Raw genomic sequence first — 14986 nt, 5'->3', positions numbered from 1 at the left:
CACAACAAATTTTGACCACTGTAATGACGCTTACTCGTTGTCGATAAGAGTACAGACCACGCTAAACCACATCTCGATTTGTTTTTTACCACAATATCAACATCAAAGAAATCTTTTTTTTTCAGAGCGCGAGCTGAAAAAAGCATTGCGCGGCACATTGACGCGAGCAGCGTGGTAACTTGCCATTATCGATAAGAGTCTACAGCTATTTCGAGAAAGTTTGTCAAGAATAAAGTGCACGCGACAATCCCGAAAGGTAATATGGGATATGATCAATACACTGTTGCTAACGACTGTAGCTGTCGAACCTACTTTTGTTACTTTCCCTCAGCACTCGCAAACATATATCAGTGGCCTCCCGTACGATTCTTTTAAATTTGCACTTAAAATCACCCACAATACCTTTCAGGATTGTCGCGTGCACTATTTCCGACAACGTTTCTCAAAATAGCTGTATACCACAATGAATCAGATTGCGAGATTATCAGCAATTGTCGTAAAATATTCAGTTGCTACCGTGTACTTTGCCGTTACAATTTTTCGTGTATTGCCACTTTCCTAAATAAACGGATCAGGCAATGAAAAATACATTTCGGTAGTTTGGTCCACTTCTGCACTTTGGTAGTTTGGGGTCTCAGGAGCCCCTGCTTCGCGAAGAAGCTGCACAAGGGCTATAATGCGCCTTCTGTCTTTTGGCTTGCCTTTTACTGTTAACTCCCGGCTTCTGCTATACGATTGGGTGCAAACGTAAAGCCAAAAAAACAAACAAACATTTCCTGAAGAAATTAGTGAGTTTTACTCAAGAGCGCGTTGTTTCTCGGAATACCTGAAAGGTATCCGAGTTATATTCTGGGAAGAATTTAGTTTTCTGTGCAGCAAATGGACAATTAGGTGGCGGTGATTACATTGGCTAAAAGCAATGTAATACACCCATCCGAGCAATACATTTGACCTCCCTTCGCAAAATAAACACAAACAGATAGCGAGAGACTTGAAACAGCCTCACTTCTAACAGAATTCGATGTAAATCTGAATTTATAACGTGCAGTGCAGCGACTAAATGATGGGTTCTACGTTGGGGCTTGAGCGTGACTCGTTTAATTTCGTTTGCTGATTCAAAGCCCAATAAGATATTTACTATAATCCTGCCTGTTGACAACATGACTAAATCGCCAGTACAGATCTTCCAGCAGCGGTATGTTATAAATGGCAGAGATTTCTTAGTCTCTTTCTGCCTCAGCTGCTCTTTGTACGAACGTCATCCGCCGATGTCTATTTTTTCTTTTTATTGTTAGTTACCTAGAGCTGGAGGTCACCGGCCGCGTTATTCACAACACTCTTAATTTGGAACCTTTGCAGATGGATACCGTTTATTAATTACAATTGAAACCAGTTTATCTGATGTCACGCTACATACTAGATCCCGCAAAGATAGACATAACGCCCAAGTAATTTCCACGTAAACAACCAGTTCCAAGACATACTACCCCTATAGCTATGTCACCTGTTGAATTTATTTGCAATTGTAAACATTAAGCGATTTTCACCGGTACATTATCTCACCATTATCTGCGTTGTTATGAGTGAGCAACCGGCTACAGAAACATTTACTTGTTTTGTTTCGTACTTGGCAAATTAAAACATAGGCACTCGAGAGCCGCATGTGACTACTCCAGACATGTACAACGGGAAAAGAAGTAGAATATATTCTGTAATGTGAATGGGGGCGGCTGAATTGTGGGAATTGATTCACCACACCTTTCATATCGATAGTTTTTTGACCATTGAAATATTTACGTGCGATAGATCATTTTCACTGTCACGCAACAAAAAATAAATAAATTCGAAACGTTCGATGAAACAGGCCAATAACTTGGAATGTTGCGGGAAACAAATTTAGACACCACCTCCAATTCTCAGATCTGTGCGGTGCATAGTTTCTGAGCTCTTTGTCGAAGCCCTGAAATCACACAACTTTTACTTGTGTAGGTGGATCAAAGTGGACTTTACTTTGCCTTGAAAGCGCTTACTTTTCGCTCATGAGATAAAATGTATGAACACATCTCCTAATGTGCTTGAAAGGCTCAAACTGCTTAGATTCATAGGGATAGATATTTTTTTCAATCAAATACAGTGTAAGCCCGCCTAACGGCCATACATTCTCTTATAGAAAACCCTCGTTAATGCGGTTACCCGTTAATACGGCCAACGGCCACAATTTTAAATCCCAAACAGTAGAGTCCTCTATAATGATTTCACTCCGTTAACTCGGCCACTCGCGCCAAACGTCTATGACATGCTAATTTCATTTACCTTCGTTAGTTATCGCTGTAATCGAAGGCAGCCGATTACTTTACAAGGTACTGTCAGCAACACTCCTCCCTGTTTTCATTACAAACATGATCTTGACCCTACTGTAACATCCAGTAAGGCAAATCGCGAAGGGATTAAGTCTTTGTGCTTTCATCAAAAACATGATTGATACTTAAGTCTTTCGGTTAGGGTAATTACGGCGGCTTTCGTTTTTTAGAAGCATAGTAAGCTGGGTCTGTTCTTGTTTTGATTTTAGGCTCAGAACGTACAGTACACTTTTAAGCGTTTTACCTACTGTGCGAAGTTTCAAGTATTTTACCGGTATACAATTACTGTACGTACATTCCTGTTGTTTATTAAAGAGAAAAGTTTTTCTGGAGGTGCAAATGCGATATTTGTCATTAAGGCCCTTAGTCATGAATTTCACCCTACCCCCGGTAATACGATCACCGTTAGTACGGCCAAATTTTTTCGGCCCGTTAATGACCGTATTAACGGACTTCCACTGTAGCTTGGTATCATGGTGTCACCATGATAAGCTCTGTAAGGTGACAATTAGGAAATTCGAAATACTGTATTTTCGAAACGAAAGACGTCATGGAACTGGAAACTTGGAAAAAGATTTATTTTTCGGGTATCTTCAACCTCCTATAGATGACAATTCAGAAGACCTCACTGTGAAACCATCTATAGTTTGACAATTACGTGCTACTGCAAAGCTTTGTTTATCTCGAAAACGGCGGCTTCATTAAACGCGTAAACGGGCTCAATTGGTCGGTTAGAAACAAAATACGCAAGCTACGAGAAGTAACTGTTGTAAGAATTAAAACCTCACCTCAGAACCGTATTCTTCACAGATCATCATCTGCGAACACGGGGCACCCGAACATTTCGTTCGTCTTCGCGAGCTATCTGCAATTCATCGTACTGTTTGCAGAGTCCGAACTTTGGTACTCTTCGTATGCGGATTGGCTCCGAAGTGTATTCTATTGTTACATACTCATTTTCGGAAAAACAATCACTATGGCAATAGTGACTACGCGCCATGCGCAGAAGACAAAAACTGCCTCGTCCAAAATGTATCACCCTACTTTTGCGCCACTTGGTATTCCCAAAAAAGCATCTTGTTATCTTTGAACTGAATTTAAAAGACCTCAAAACGGGACAGGACATTACAAAATAATTCAACTTGTGAGCCAAAGGGCCACTGCTGGCACAACGTCTGGGTGACCACTCAAATGGTCTACGTGACCTCTCAATTGAACTGGAATGCTGCAGTTCAATAACACCCAACCCAGTGTCTTCGGTTTTGTGCAACACGTTCCACCGGCAACCCAGTCTACGCTCATAGTTAGTTAGTTAAGCCCTTGGCTCCAAGTTGGAGCATGGGCCATCAACAAAAAAGCCTCTAGAGACGTCTCTTTTCTGCCAACTGTTGCAGCTCCTTCCAGTTCTTCCCGAGGACCGTCATCTCTTTTTCCGCATCCCTCCTCCAGCTATTCTTGGGACGGCCCCTCTTTCGTTTTCCCTGTGGGTTCCAATGCAATGCTTGCCTCGTAATGTAAATGAAGTAGCGCTTTCTCGTGCGAAGTGTTTAAGCCATCGGATAGGATTTTGGTTCAGGAATCAACGGGTTAAGCTGCTTTCATGAATGCTTGTTTTTTTTTTTTCAATTTTGTTGGCAGTCTATAAACTGTACCTTTATCCCACCTAGCCAGAAAACAACTGAGTGCAACACATATGAAAGAATCTACAGAATGCTTCATTTGGAGGATCGTTGCAATAAAACCGGCACTAAGGGCCAGTTATTTAAACAAAGTTTAATTAAGAAAATCAGTGGACCTCCAAATCTGTTTATAAGTGGTATATTTAAGTAGATAAATTGTTGTCTAGTCTGGAATGCAAGCCTTCTTGTTACCATCAGCTGCAGACAGTTTTCAGATATGATTGTTGGCAAAACAGAAAATGGCTTAGAACGCGGTTTTGTTAAACATCGTCTAAACTAAGTTGTAATAATCGACCCTAAGGCCCCGTCCACACGTATCCGGAAATTTGTGAAAACGCCATTTTTTTTTTACGAATACGGCTTGCGTCCACACGTATCCAGCGTTTTTTTCTGGCCGTATCCGGAAATTTTTGAAAACGCTCTCCAGAGGGGAAATTTTTTTATCAAATACGAAAACGTATACGTGTGGACGGTCGTATCCGGAAATTTGCGAATACGCTTACGTCATTCTCTTGGATCCAGTCTTCACGACGAGCATTAAACAAACATGGCGTACAGAAACGTTGTGTTTTCTTTGTTAATTGCTCTGATTTCTAGTTTGATATCATGAGTTCAGATAAATGCAGCTGTGATAAATTTACACAACCAATACTTAAGAGATCGACAGTATGTTTTGAGATGATGTTTTGATGATGATCGGTCCATATATATGTATTAGCATACTTTTTCTTGACTTTTCCAGAAGATTTAGACACTTTTTCGAGTGATAAACTACAAGCTTCGACTAGTTACACCTTGCAGTAGCTATGGCGCGGAAGAAATAACGCCAAATCGCAATTATGCGCATGCTCATTTCAGGATTCTCTCCGACAAAAGAACTGGGCACTAAAGCAAATCAGAAAATTTCCGGAGACAATCGGATACGTGTGGACGGCTGTAAACGATTTGAATACCCTGCGTGTGGACGCGTAAATTTTAGTATCCGCAAAACAGTATTTGCGGAAAAAAAAAATTCCGGATACGTGCGGACATGGCCTAAGTCTTGGTCATTAGTTTACAGGTTAATTCTAATTAAAAACTCCAATATTTCTAACAATCAATTTACTTCAAACATTTCTTTATTTTTTAATTTTAAATTTTGAAGATTGAACTAGCGAGCAGCACGTCTGCGAACTCAAAGAGTTGTAAAACGATTTATTTTATCCTACGCGTTTCGTGTGACTAACGCACACTTCGTCAGCTCATCAAAATATATCTCAAACCTGTGCGCTCCTCTATTTCTTATTGTTCTCCTGGGGGGCCTGCGGTCCATTTAAAAACTAATTCAAAAACCTTTTTTTATGTCTAAGTTAATGGGTTCAATTAAGATTCAAATGAATACAAAGGTACTTGTAGAAAAGCTCTATATACTTAATTGTCTTCATCTTCATTTTCATAGCAATCAATGATACAGTACAGTGATAATTATGTCATCTTCAATGTTTGTTGGCCAAAAGTTATTTATGGATGCATGCAGCTTTTTACTCTTGTTATTCTAATTATTTAAATTACCCTCATTTACTTCTTTTCAAAGAGTCAAGAAGCTGTTATGCCTGTACCTCACAATGAAACCAGGAAAAAATTATTAACGAACGCAGCCGAAACTGTGGTAGCCAATGATGACTGGAGCGCGAAAACAGAAGAAGAGTTATCATTCGTCAAGGTTTGATAAAACTGTGAACACTTGTAATTTTTTTAGGAGTGTTGATAAGCAGTCCATGTATTTAAGCTTAAATGGTGAATTGATGCATAAAGGACTAAAACAGAGCCTGTGGACTAATAATGTTACTGATGGCTAATGCCTGCTGGTACAGTGAGTTGATGATGCCAGACTCACAGTAGACATCTTTTAGGCTCAGGCTGTCAGGCTGCAGTTTCTCAATGGCTAGATAACCGTATCTAGTAGGTAAGTCACTATTCAATATAACAAGAACGAGATAACGCATGTTGTAAAACTTTTTATGAACTTAACGTTTCGTATGCTCCAACATACATCTTCAGAAATAACGGTTACCTAAAGTATAATTGAATTTAAACATGAAGACTAATACAAAATAAGGAAAGTAATGGCAATGAACATAAACAGACCTAGTTAAATCTGCTTGAAAAAATATAAATGGCTAGTAGAGAAGAAGTTTCCCACTGCCAACATTTTCATTAAGCGCTGGCTTAAACTCGCGAATCAACAAGGTTTCCTTAATTTTACAATGTATACCAGACTGTCCAGTGGCTAAAGTGTCAAAGTGATCCCATTTAATCCTGGGGTCCAGAAAGGGTTCACGTTTAACGTTGGCCACGATTTTCTTACAGACCTTTTAACTAGATGTGCTTAGAATGAGCATATTCACAGTTACAAGGGCAAATACTGAAATCTTTGCATAGACTGAAACTGACAGATAATGACTTTAACCCACCAGGCAAAGTTTTCGGGGAGTGTAATTTGAAAATTGCATGACTTTCCCTCTCCCAATTTCCGATTTTTTTCGCATGCCCCCCACACCTCATCAGAGTAATTTTTTTGGAAGCCCCCCCCCTCTCCCCCTCCCCCTTGGATAAAAAAAATACACATGGCATTAAAAAAGTTACTGCATTAAAATTTCGTTTTGTTACATTTCACGTAATTTATCGAAAGAAACCTGAAAGCTAGAAAACTGCTTTTAACAAATCCTCACTCAAAAGAATGAAAAGTCAATCTCAGCTCTCCTTGTTACTGCTCGTCCTGAGCGTGTTGTAGCTGGCCGCTCCTCTGCATATTCCTTTTCTGAGGCGATAAAAGCAAGAACGACATCATTTGAGTCATCTTCAGAGTCAGGGCCATCACTCTTGTACTCATCATCAGTTTCTTCTCCCTCACTGCTTTCACCACTGCTGTCTAGTTGTCATTCTTGCTGCTCTTCTGATGCTGTTTTAATAGGCCTTGATGTTTTAAGTATTTGTTCAATTCTGGCACACGGAGCTTTTTTAGCTTGGCGGCATCTTCGCACAAATAAGCCCAATGATAAATGAAAAGAAAGTTGTTACTATTCAAGACTGTTATTATGGTACGTTCACTGTCAAAATAAAAAAGCTGTTGAGAAGTTTTCTTGTTACCCTGGAACTGTTTTAGCATATTTGTTATAAATAAAAGAGCACAAATTTTCTTCAATTTTTTAACATCTCTTATCCTATTTTAATCTAATTTTTTCCTCCGAATCCCCTCCCCCTTTCCTTAAGTTTTTTCGGCTGGTGCCCCCCCTTTCCAGCCAATTTTTTTCGAGTGCCCCCCCCCCCCCTCCCTCCTCTCTCATAAAAAATGAACGGTCCCTTATTCCGTATAAAAATATTGTCACGTACACAGAAATGCTCAGTTACAACATTGACTGGGCTAGAGAAATTAAGAGTAGTGATTTTCTCTCAAAATTGTACTTTGATCCACAAATTTAAAAAGGAAAAGAAAAGGAAGGAGCTTTATTTAAGTGTCTAGTCTTTCTAGCGCTGTAAAATGCCAGAAAAAGTAGCTCTCTATAAATCCTTGTATTGGTCTTCTGAATTGAGTTCCTCCTCAACCTCAGGCATGCTGCATCTTCTCACATCCTCTTCACCACGTTGCACATCTGCAAGGCAACGCTTAATTTGATTCTGCAATTACTTGTCATCAGATGCAATCTCGGGTCAGCTGGATTGGTAGGCCAAACAGGTTCCTCCTTCCATAGGAATTTAGGACCTCGCTTCCAACCATCGCTTGAAACCATTTCAAACCCACTCAAACCTCTGGAGACATCATCAGTAGGATTTCCTTAGTACCAACCTTCCTCCACTGTTTTGGTATTGACCCATCATGAATGCCAGACAACCGATTCGCTACAAAGGTTTGGAACCTCTTACTGTGACTGCAAATATCCTGAAGGAAAATCATACTATCAGTCCAGATTACCGAGTCTTGAATCTCCAACGGGACAACATTGGACCCATTCACACAGCAATCACAGCGGCACACAGTTCAAGTCTTGGTATACTGTCATCTGCCTGATCGGGGCCAACCTCGACTTTCCTAATAACAACAGGGCACAATGAATTTTTCCCTCAGCATTCACTGCACGGAGATAGGAAACAGAACCATAAGCTGACAGGGAAGCGTCACAGAAGTGATGCAGCTCATATTTCACCGGCCTTCCGAAATCCGTAGGCATCAAGCAACGTTCAACCTTGAACTGACCCAATAGAGGAAGCTCGTCCAGCCACCTACTCCACCGCACTTGATTCTCTTGAATCAGTGGATAAACTCCCTCTGCTTTCTCTTGATCTGGTCGCCAAATTGATCGGTATCCGTGTTCCAGTGGATCCCTAATGCTTGCTTTCTCAGATCTTCAACAGGCAGAGAACTACGGTCAAGAACAAGGACCTTGGCCCTCTTTGTGCTTTCTTCTACAGCAACTGCTTCTAGTACCCTTCGCTAATTACTGACCCATTTTGTCAGTCGAAACCCTTCAAGCGCAAGCAACTAGCATAAACTGCGTACAATGTTAATGGTCCCTTCTGTAGTAGCAATGGGCTTCAGACAGTCATTGTAACTCTCGACCTCGATAGAGCTTAGAAGAGCCGGTTTTACCTTCGCGAAACGGCGAGCAAAACAATCAAATCTACAAACATTTAACCATGTGCTTTTCGTTTTATTTTCTGACCACAAGGGCCTATGGGGGAACTACACCCGTTTGTGGTCCGGGAGCTAACTATCACACTCTCCCCCCTTAAAAAAAACATATTCATCAACATTTGAACCTCTGTTTACAACATGCTGATTTTCAAACTTGACTGGCATACGTAGGTCTACATCTGTGGGTTGCGCAGGTCCACAGTGTCCTTTATGCGACTAGTTTCAATGTTTTTACTCGGCGGTAACGGTTATTGCCTCTTGGTTTTGAAAGAATAGATCCTTAAGAGCCTAGTGCTCGTTTGTTAATATAAAACATGTTCACTTGGTCAAATTTTTTAAGTTTAAAACAAACATATTAGTCATATCCTTGTATTCCTGGTGCGCACCTCGTCAAGGTTTATTTAAGCACAGAAATAATACATGGGTTGGATGGGTAGTCCATACTGCGGCCAATGACATGACGGTAGATAGGGAGGTGTCAACCCGAAGGATACAGGAGCTGGGTATGTGGACCCTGAAACAGAATGTATGTTAGTAGTTACGGCAGGGTAGTACCCGGGCTGGCCTGGAACATCGTATGTCAGACGGACAGGGCCTCTCCGAAGCCTTTGTGGACGTCGTTCCTCAGACTCATTGGTTTCCAGGACGCTGGATGGCTCTGACTCATTGGCTGCCTCAAACGTCACATGGACACTCTCGGTTGGTGCATCATCATTAGGTGGCTCTGGGACATCCTCCTGTTCACAGTGATAGTTGTTGCCAATAACTGGAGAGTCTTGGTTGACCCGCAATTCTTCGGAAGGGTGCGCACTATTACCGGGCCGGACACACGGTTGCAGTTGACTTGGTACAAGTGATGGGATATCTTCATTGCTGTTGTCTTCGTCTTGGCTAGCCGTGAACGAGTCTTGGGCAAACTGCTTGTCCTTTGGCACATGCATCCGCTTACGTTGTCTACGACCACTTCGGGAGGTTTGAGAAACTGGTAGATTGGATTCGACCACAGGTAAGTAAGTACATGGTAGCAGTAAGTTGCGGTGTAGTACTCTGGATGGCTTGGCTCCCGATTCTGGTCGGACTTCGTAGACTGGCATGCCATTGCCCTTTTGCTCCACAACTATGTGCACCTCGTTTTCCCAGTATGACCTCAGTTTTCCTGGTCCGCCTCGCTCACTCAGGTTTCGAACAAGCACTCTGTCTCCAGGCATAAGCACGATGTGTCGTACCTTCTTGTCATACTGTTTCTTTCCCCGCTGAGCATTCCGCTGGGCAGTTTCTGAAGCTATCTTGTAAGCTTCCGACATAGCATTTCGCCACTTTCTAACATACTCTGGGTAGGAACTGAATCCAGTGGGTGGTTTAAGGTTAAACATCAGGTCAACAGGGAGACGCGGGGGTCTGCCAAATAGAAGGAAAAATGGGGCGTAACCTGTCGAGTCATTCTTCGTGCAATTATATGCATGTACCACTTTGCTCAGGTGATCACGCCACCTTGACTTGTGCTTTTCTGGTAGAGTCCGGAGCATCGAAAGTAATGTCCTGTTGAAACGTTCAACCTGACCATTCCCCTGGGGGTGGTACGGCGTAGTTCTTGAATGACGAGTTCCAAGAAGTTTATCCAGATTGTAAAACAGTTTGTTCTCAAATTCACCGCCTTGATCATGGTGGATTGTCTCAGGGACTCCAAAACGCAAGATGAAATCGTTGTATACCCTCTCTGCTGCATTCTTGCAGACTTATCTTTGGTTGCGTAAACTTGAGCATACCGGGTGAAGTGATCCATCACTACCAAGATGTACTGATAGCCTCCTGCGCTTGCTTCAACATGGAGGAAATCCAGTGAGACCATTTGAAAGGGCGCTGTGGTGACAATTGGGTTAAGTGGCTCTCGCTGCTTGATCACAGGTGGTTTTTGTTTGATGCATCTGCATACTTTGGTAACAAAGTGTGTGATATCGTTTTTCATGTGTGGCCAGTAAAATCTTGCTTTTGTCAAATCAAACACTCTTTCAGCACCCAAGTGGCCCATGTCCTCATGGAGTTCTTTAAGAATAATCTTACGAAGTTTCCGAGGTAATACAACCTGTTCGTTTGTGCTTGTTTTACGGTACAATACATTGTCGTTTCCTAGGATCAGTTTCCTCCACTCGAACAGCAGCCGCTGTACGTCCCTGGATTCAGCTTTACTTTCTCTGACTGAAGGTCTCTTCCCTGACTGTATGAAGTGCATAACACTGCTAATCACTGGATCTAATTCTTGCGCTTGCTTAAGGTCAATTTGCTGGTCTGTTGTAATAATGTTGTCATCGTCTAGGGCTGTAATCGAATGAGTTAAAGCTGTTAGCCACGGAAAGTCACCTCGACTTTGAAACTGCACGGAACAGATAGTTGCCTGTACGACCTCTCAGCTGCTTCTTTCACTGCACATGGTCATGTAATCTTCAATGTTCAGAGGCATTCGTGACAGCGTGTCAGCATCACTATTGGACTTGCCTGGACGGTATTTCACTTGGAACCTGAAATCTGCTAGTTCGCCAACCAAGCGTAAGCTGGTCGCATTCAGCTTTGCGGAAGTCAGTATATATGTCAGCGGATTGTTATGGGTATACACTGTGAATTCGGGTGCATAATATAGATAATCCCGGAATTGGTCCGACACTGCCCATTTCAAGGCCAGAAATTCGAGTTTTCCGGCATGAAGGTTATAGTTCATTCCTTTTGTCGGAGGCCCTCCTCACAGTATGCTTGGGTGTACTTTCAGGCTTTGGTGTGTTTAACAGTCCATACAAGGGCTTGGCGAGACAGGCAAAATTGGGAATATAACGACCATAGTAACTCAGAAATCCAATTAACTGTCTCACTTCCCCGACAGTCCTTGGTTTCTTTTCTGCAAGGGTAGTCACAGCAGTTATTCCGCTGGGATCCACTCTATATCCATCTTTCGAAACAATACGTCCCAGGAAACAAACTTCTCTTCGAAACAGTTTACATTTGGACGGCTTGAGTTTGATACCTTGCTGCCGGAGGCGCTTGAGTACTTTTCGCATGTGTTCCACGTGTTCCTCGAAGGACTGGCTAAAAACGATGACATCATCTAAATAGGGAATGGCTATTTCATCCCTCAATTCGCCAAGGCAATGTTCCATGTATCGTTGAAAATTTGCGGGCGCATTTGTCAACCCGAAGGGTATACGAACCCATTCATATAAACCCCACGGTGTGATGAACGCGGTGTATGGTCGGCTTTTTGGTGCTATGAAGCCCTGATGGTAAGCCTTGCCCTGATCTAGGACGCTAAACCACGAATTACCACCTAAGCTATCCAGGGTTTCTTGTATTCTTGGAATGGGGTGTCTGTCAGGAACGGTACGACGGTTTAATTCGCGATAGTCCACACACAGTCGAAGAGTGCCATCCTTCTTCCTAACACACACTACTGGCGACGAATAAGATGATCGTGATTTGGTGATGAACCGTTTGTTCATTAGGTCTTCGATGTAGCTCTTCACTTCTTGATAAAGGGGCCGTGGGATTGACACGTAATTCCGCTGAACGGGTGTACTGTCTGACAATTCAATATCCATCTGAAGACCTTCCATGCACCCTATATCATCTTCATTTGTTGCGAATGAGGCGGCTTCTTCTTTCAACATCCGTTGTACTACTTCCTTTTGTTCTGTTGTCAGACTAGTCATGTCAACCTCAGGCACAGCATTATTTGGCTCCTTGCAAAGTCCTTCATCGTCTTCTCCAGTAGGGGTACATGAGTCGTCTTTACGACAAGTTTCGGGCCCCTTCTCTTTGGCTAATCGGGCTTCCATGGGTGTAACAGACTTAACTAACTGCAATCTTCCCAGTGGGGTGCGGTTGGGAAGTGTAATGTCATGTTGACTTGTATTATGGACTTCAATATCAATTCGTGACACAGATCCCTTCTTAACAGTCTTTAGCGTTTCATAAATCTGGAGACCGGTTGGCCATTGAGCCATTTCATCAGGTTCGAACAGAACTGGTATCGTTGCTGACACAGGCCCAGTATTTGCCCTGCATGAAACATTAACAATCTGGCCCCTCGGGATGATGATGTCTCTCTTTGAAGTTCGGACAGTGCAAAGGTAATCATCACTTGGGGCTTGAATCAAGTTAATCAAAGTTTCCAGCTGCCTCTCATCACTATCTGCGAATCCTTTTTGAAAGCACTTAAAATGTTGAGGCCTGATGTAGACTCTCCTTCTTGAGTAGACATCTTTACTAATTCTTCAATGACATTGTAGCCCAATATTGGCATTTCTAGCCGATCAACTGTAATCAGAAATGGAACATGCACGTCTCGCACCTCCTCCGCCGATGAAGGAAGTCGCACCCTCACGTCAGCCCATCCAATGAAAGGAATCTTGGTTCCATAAGCTGCGGTTAGGTCAAGTCCTACACTGATCAGTTCTGATATATGCCTCAACACTGTTCCTGGAAGTTTTTCCTCCAGCATGCCTCTTGTCATTATCGAGACCTGGGCACCAGTGTCCCATAAGGCAGTAACTTCATTGTCATCAAGTAAACACTTAACTGTACATTTTCTTCCAACTAGATTGACAACTTTTGCATGCTGTGTGGGTGTCAGGTGGCTGATAAATGCGGTTTCAAGGATTACTTGATTCTCTCTTTGTGACAGCTCCTTAATTGCTTGACAAATCGTCTTATGGGCGGACCACTGTTCTTTCTGGCATCTTTTAGAGCAATACCACACTGCCTGGCACTGGGAACAGCGTTGATAAGGGACTTGCGTTTCGGTTTTGGCGCAGCAGTTACATTGGTGGGACACATGTGGGGGCTCGGCTACTTCTGGTCTCTCGTTTAGCGATCTCTGTCCTGGTGACTGACCCTGTCGGCAACCAATGGCATAGTGGCTATTGCTCCCACATTTAAAACAGTGGTTACACCGTTCTTCCCCTTTCTCAAAGCAGGACTGGCATTTGGATGGTCGGGGTCTTGCTTCCCGTCGTTCCCAACCCCTTCCATAACTCCAACTGTTTCCTCCCTGTCGGACTGGTTGGGCGTTCGCTTCTGATCTACTCTTAACCTCCGTCTTCAATGCTTCCACCTCAGCCTTGAGTTCTTGAAGTTCTGTTTTTGCCCGGTTTGGTAGGTTAGGATCCTTCTTCACGGTGGGGACTTTACTAGAAGGTACTTCTGGTGACTCTGCCTCTTGACCAATCTGCGTCACATAGGCTGGCTTAGTTTTGGTCTGGCTCTTCAGTTTTTCCGTTCCTCTTCAGATGAAACGGCAACATTCACCTGGTGAATGAGTTCTTCATCTTCATCCAGTGGGTTGGCCAAGTAAGGCCGAAGTTTGACTCTGATACTCTCATCTTGTAGCCCAGTCTCAACGGTTCTACGAAAGAGTTGCTGAATACTTCAAGGAGTCTTTTCCTTCTTGGCTTGCAAGGAGTTTCTTTTGCCTTAAGTCAAGGGCTCTCATTAGGAATGCTTGTGGTGTTTCTTTCCCACTTTGGCAAATAGACGCTAAACTTTGGTACAGTTCCGTAGTGTTCATAACCCCATGATGGCTACGAAGGATTTTCTTGAGACGCTCAAGAGACAAGGTCGTAAAGGATTCTAGATAACTTCTTAAAACAAGCCCTGGGCTGATGGCGCGAATAACCCCATCCACAATCTCATGCTCCTTGTACTTTTGCTCAACACCTGTATCAATCTGTCTCCGTAATGAGTTGTAATTCAACTTATCCTTTTGATCTGGGTCTCCAATCTGGCCTACTATCTTGAACTGACGTCTAAGTACACTTGTGGACTCAATGAGGGACTGGAAGGGGGACACACCATCACCTGACTGTAAATTAACCTGCTCTTGTTTAACCTGGGTAATACCCTCTTTGACCCCAACCTCCTTGGATATCTGCTCATGCATAAGTTTAAGCGCTTCAATCTCTTTCTTTAGAATAAGTAACTCGCTCTTGTTTTTATCAAGTTCCTCAAGAGGTGGCGGCAAATCAGTTAAAATTTCGGCAATAGGCTGAAGAAAGCCAACTTTGTCCTCATCGGCCAATCCAGTTAATTGCTCTTCAATAACATTTCCAATTTTATTGATAATCGAGAATTTCCCTTTGTCTTTTACCTCGGAGTCACTTATTTTTAATTGTTTTGCCACTAATGTTGTACTTTCGACGGTTGCTTTACAGAGTTCAGTGTGAATTCGTAATTGAAGCTCCTCCGCCATCTTGAATTTCTAATTATCGCGTTTGAATCAACTCAGTCTTCCA

At 42.7% G+C, this 14986-nt stretch overlaps 1 protein-coding gene across 1 annotated transcript in view; it reads left to right on the top strand.

Moving 5' to 3' along the window:
- LOC138054068 (tyrosine-protein kinase BTK-like) overlaps nt 1–14986 on the top strand; it is a 164773-nt gene that overhangs the window by 20293 nt on the left and 129494 nt on the right. The window contains exon 5 of the mRNA XM_068900578.1: nt 5613–5741. Coding sequence (XP_068756679.1) covers nt 5613–5741 — 129 coding nt within the window. The remainder of the gene's footprint in view (nt 1–5612; nt 5742–14986) is intronic.

This window comes from Montipora capricornis, chromosome 6 (assembly GCF_036669925.1).
Source record: "Montipora capricornis isolate CH-2021 chromosome 6, ASM3666992v2, whole genome shotgun sequence".
Taxonomy (NCBI): Eukaryota; Metazoa; Cnidaria; class Anthozoa; order Scleractinia; family Acroporidae; genus Montipora; species Montipora capricornis.
Note: the sequence above shows the minus strand (reverse complement) of the source record. Positions and strands in the feature narration are given on the sequence as shown.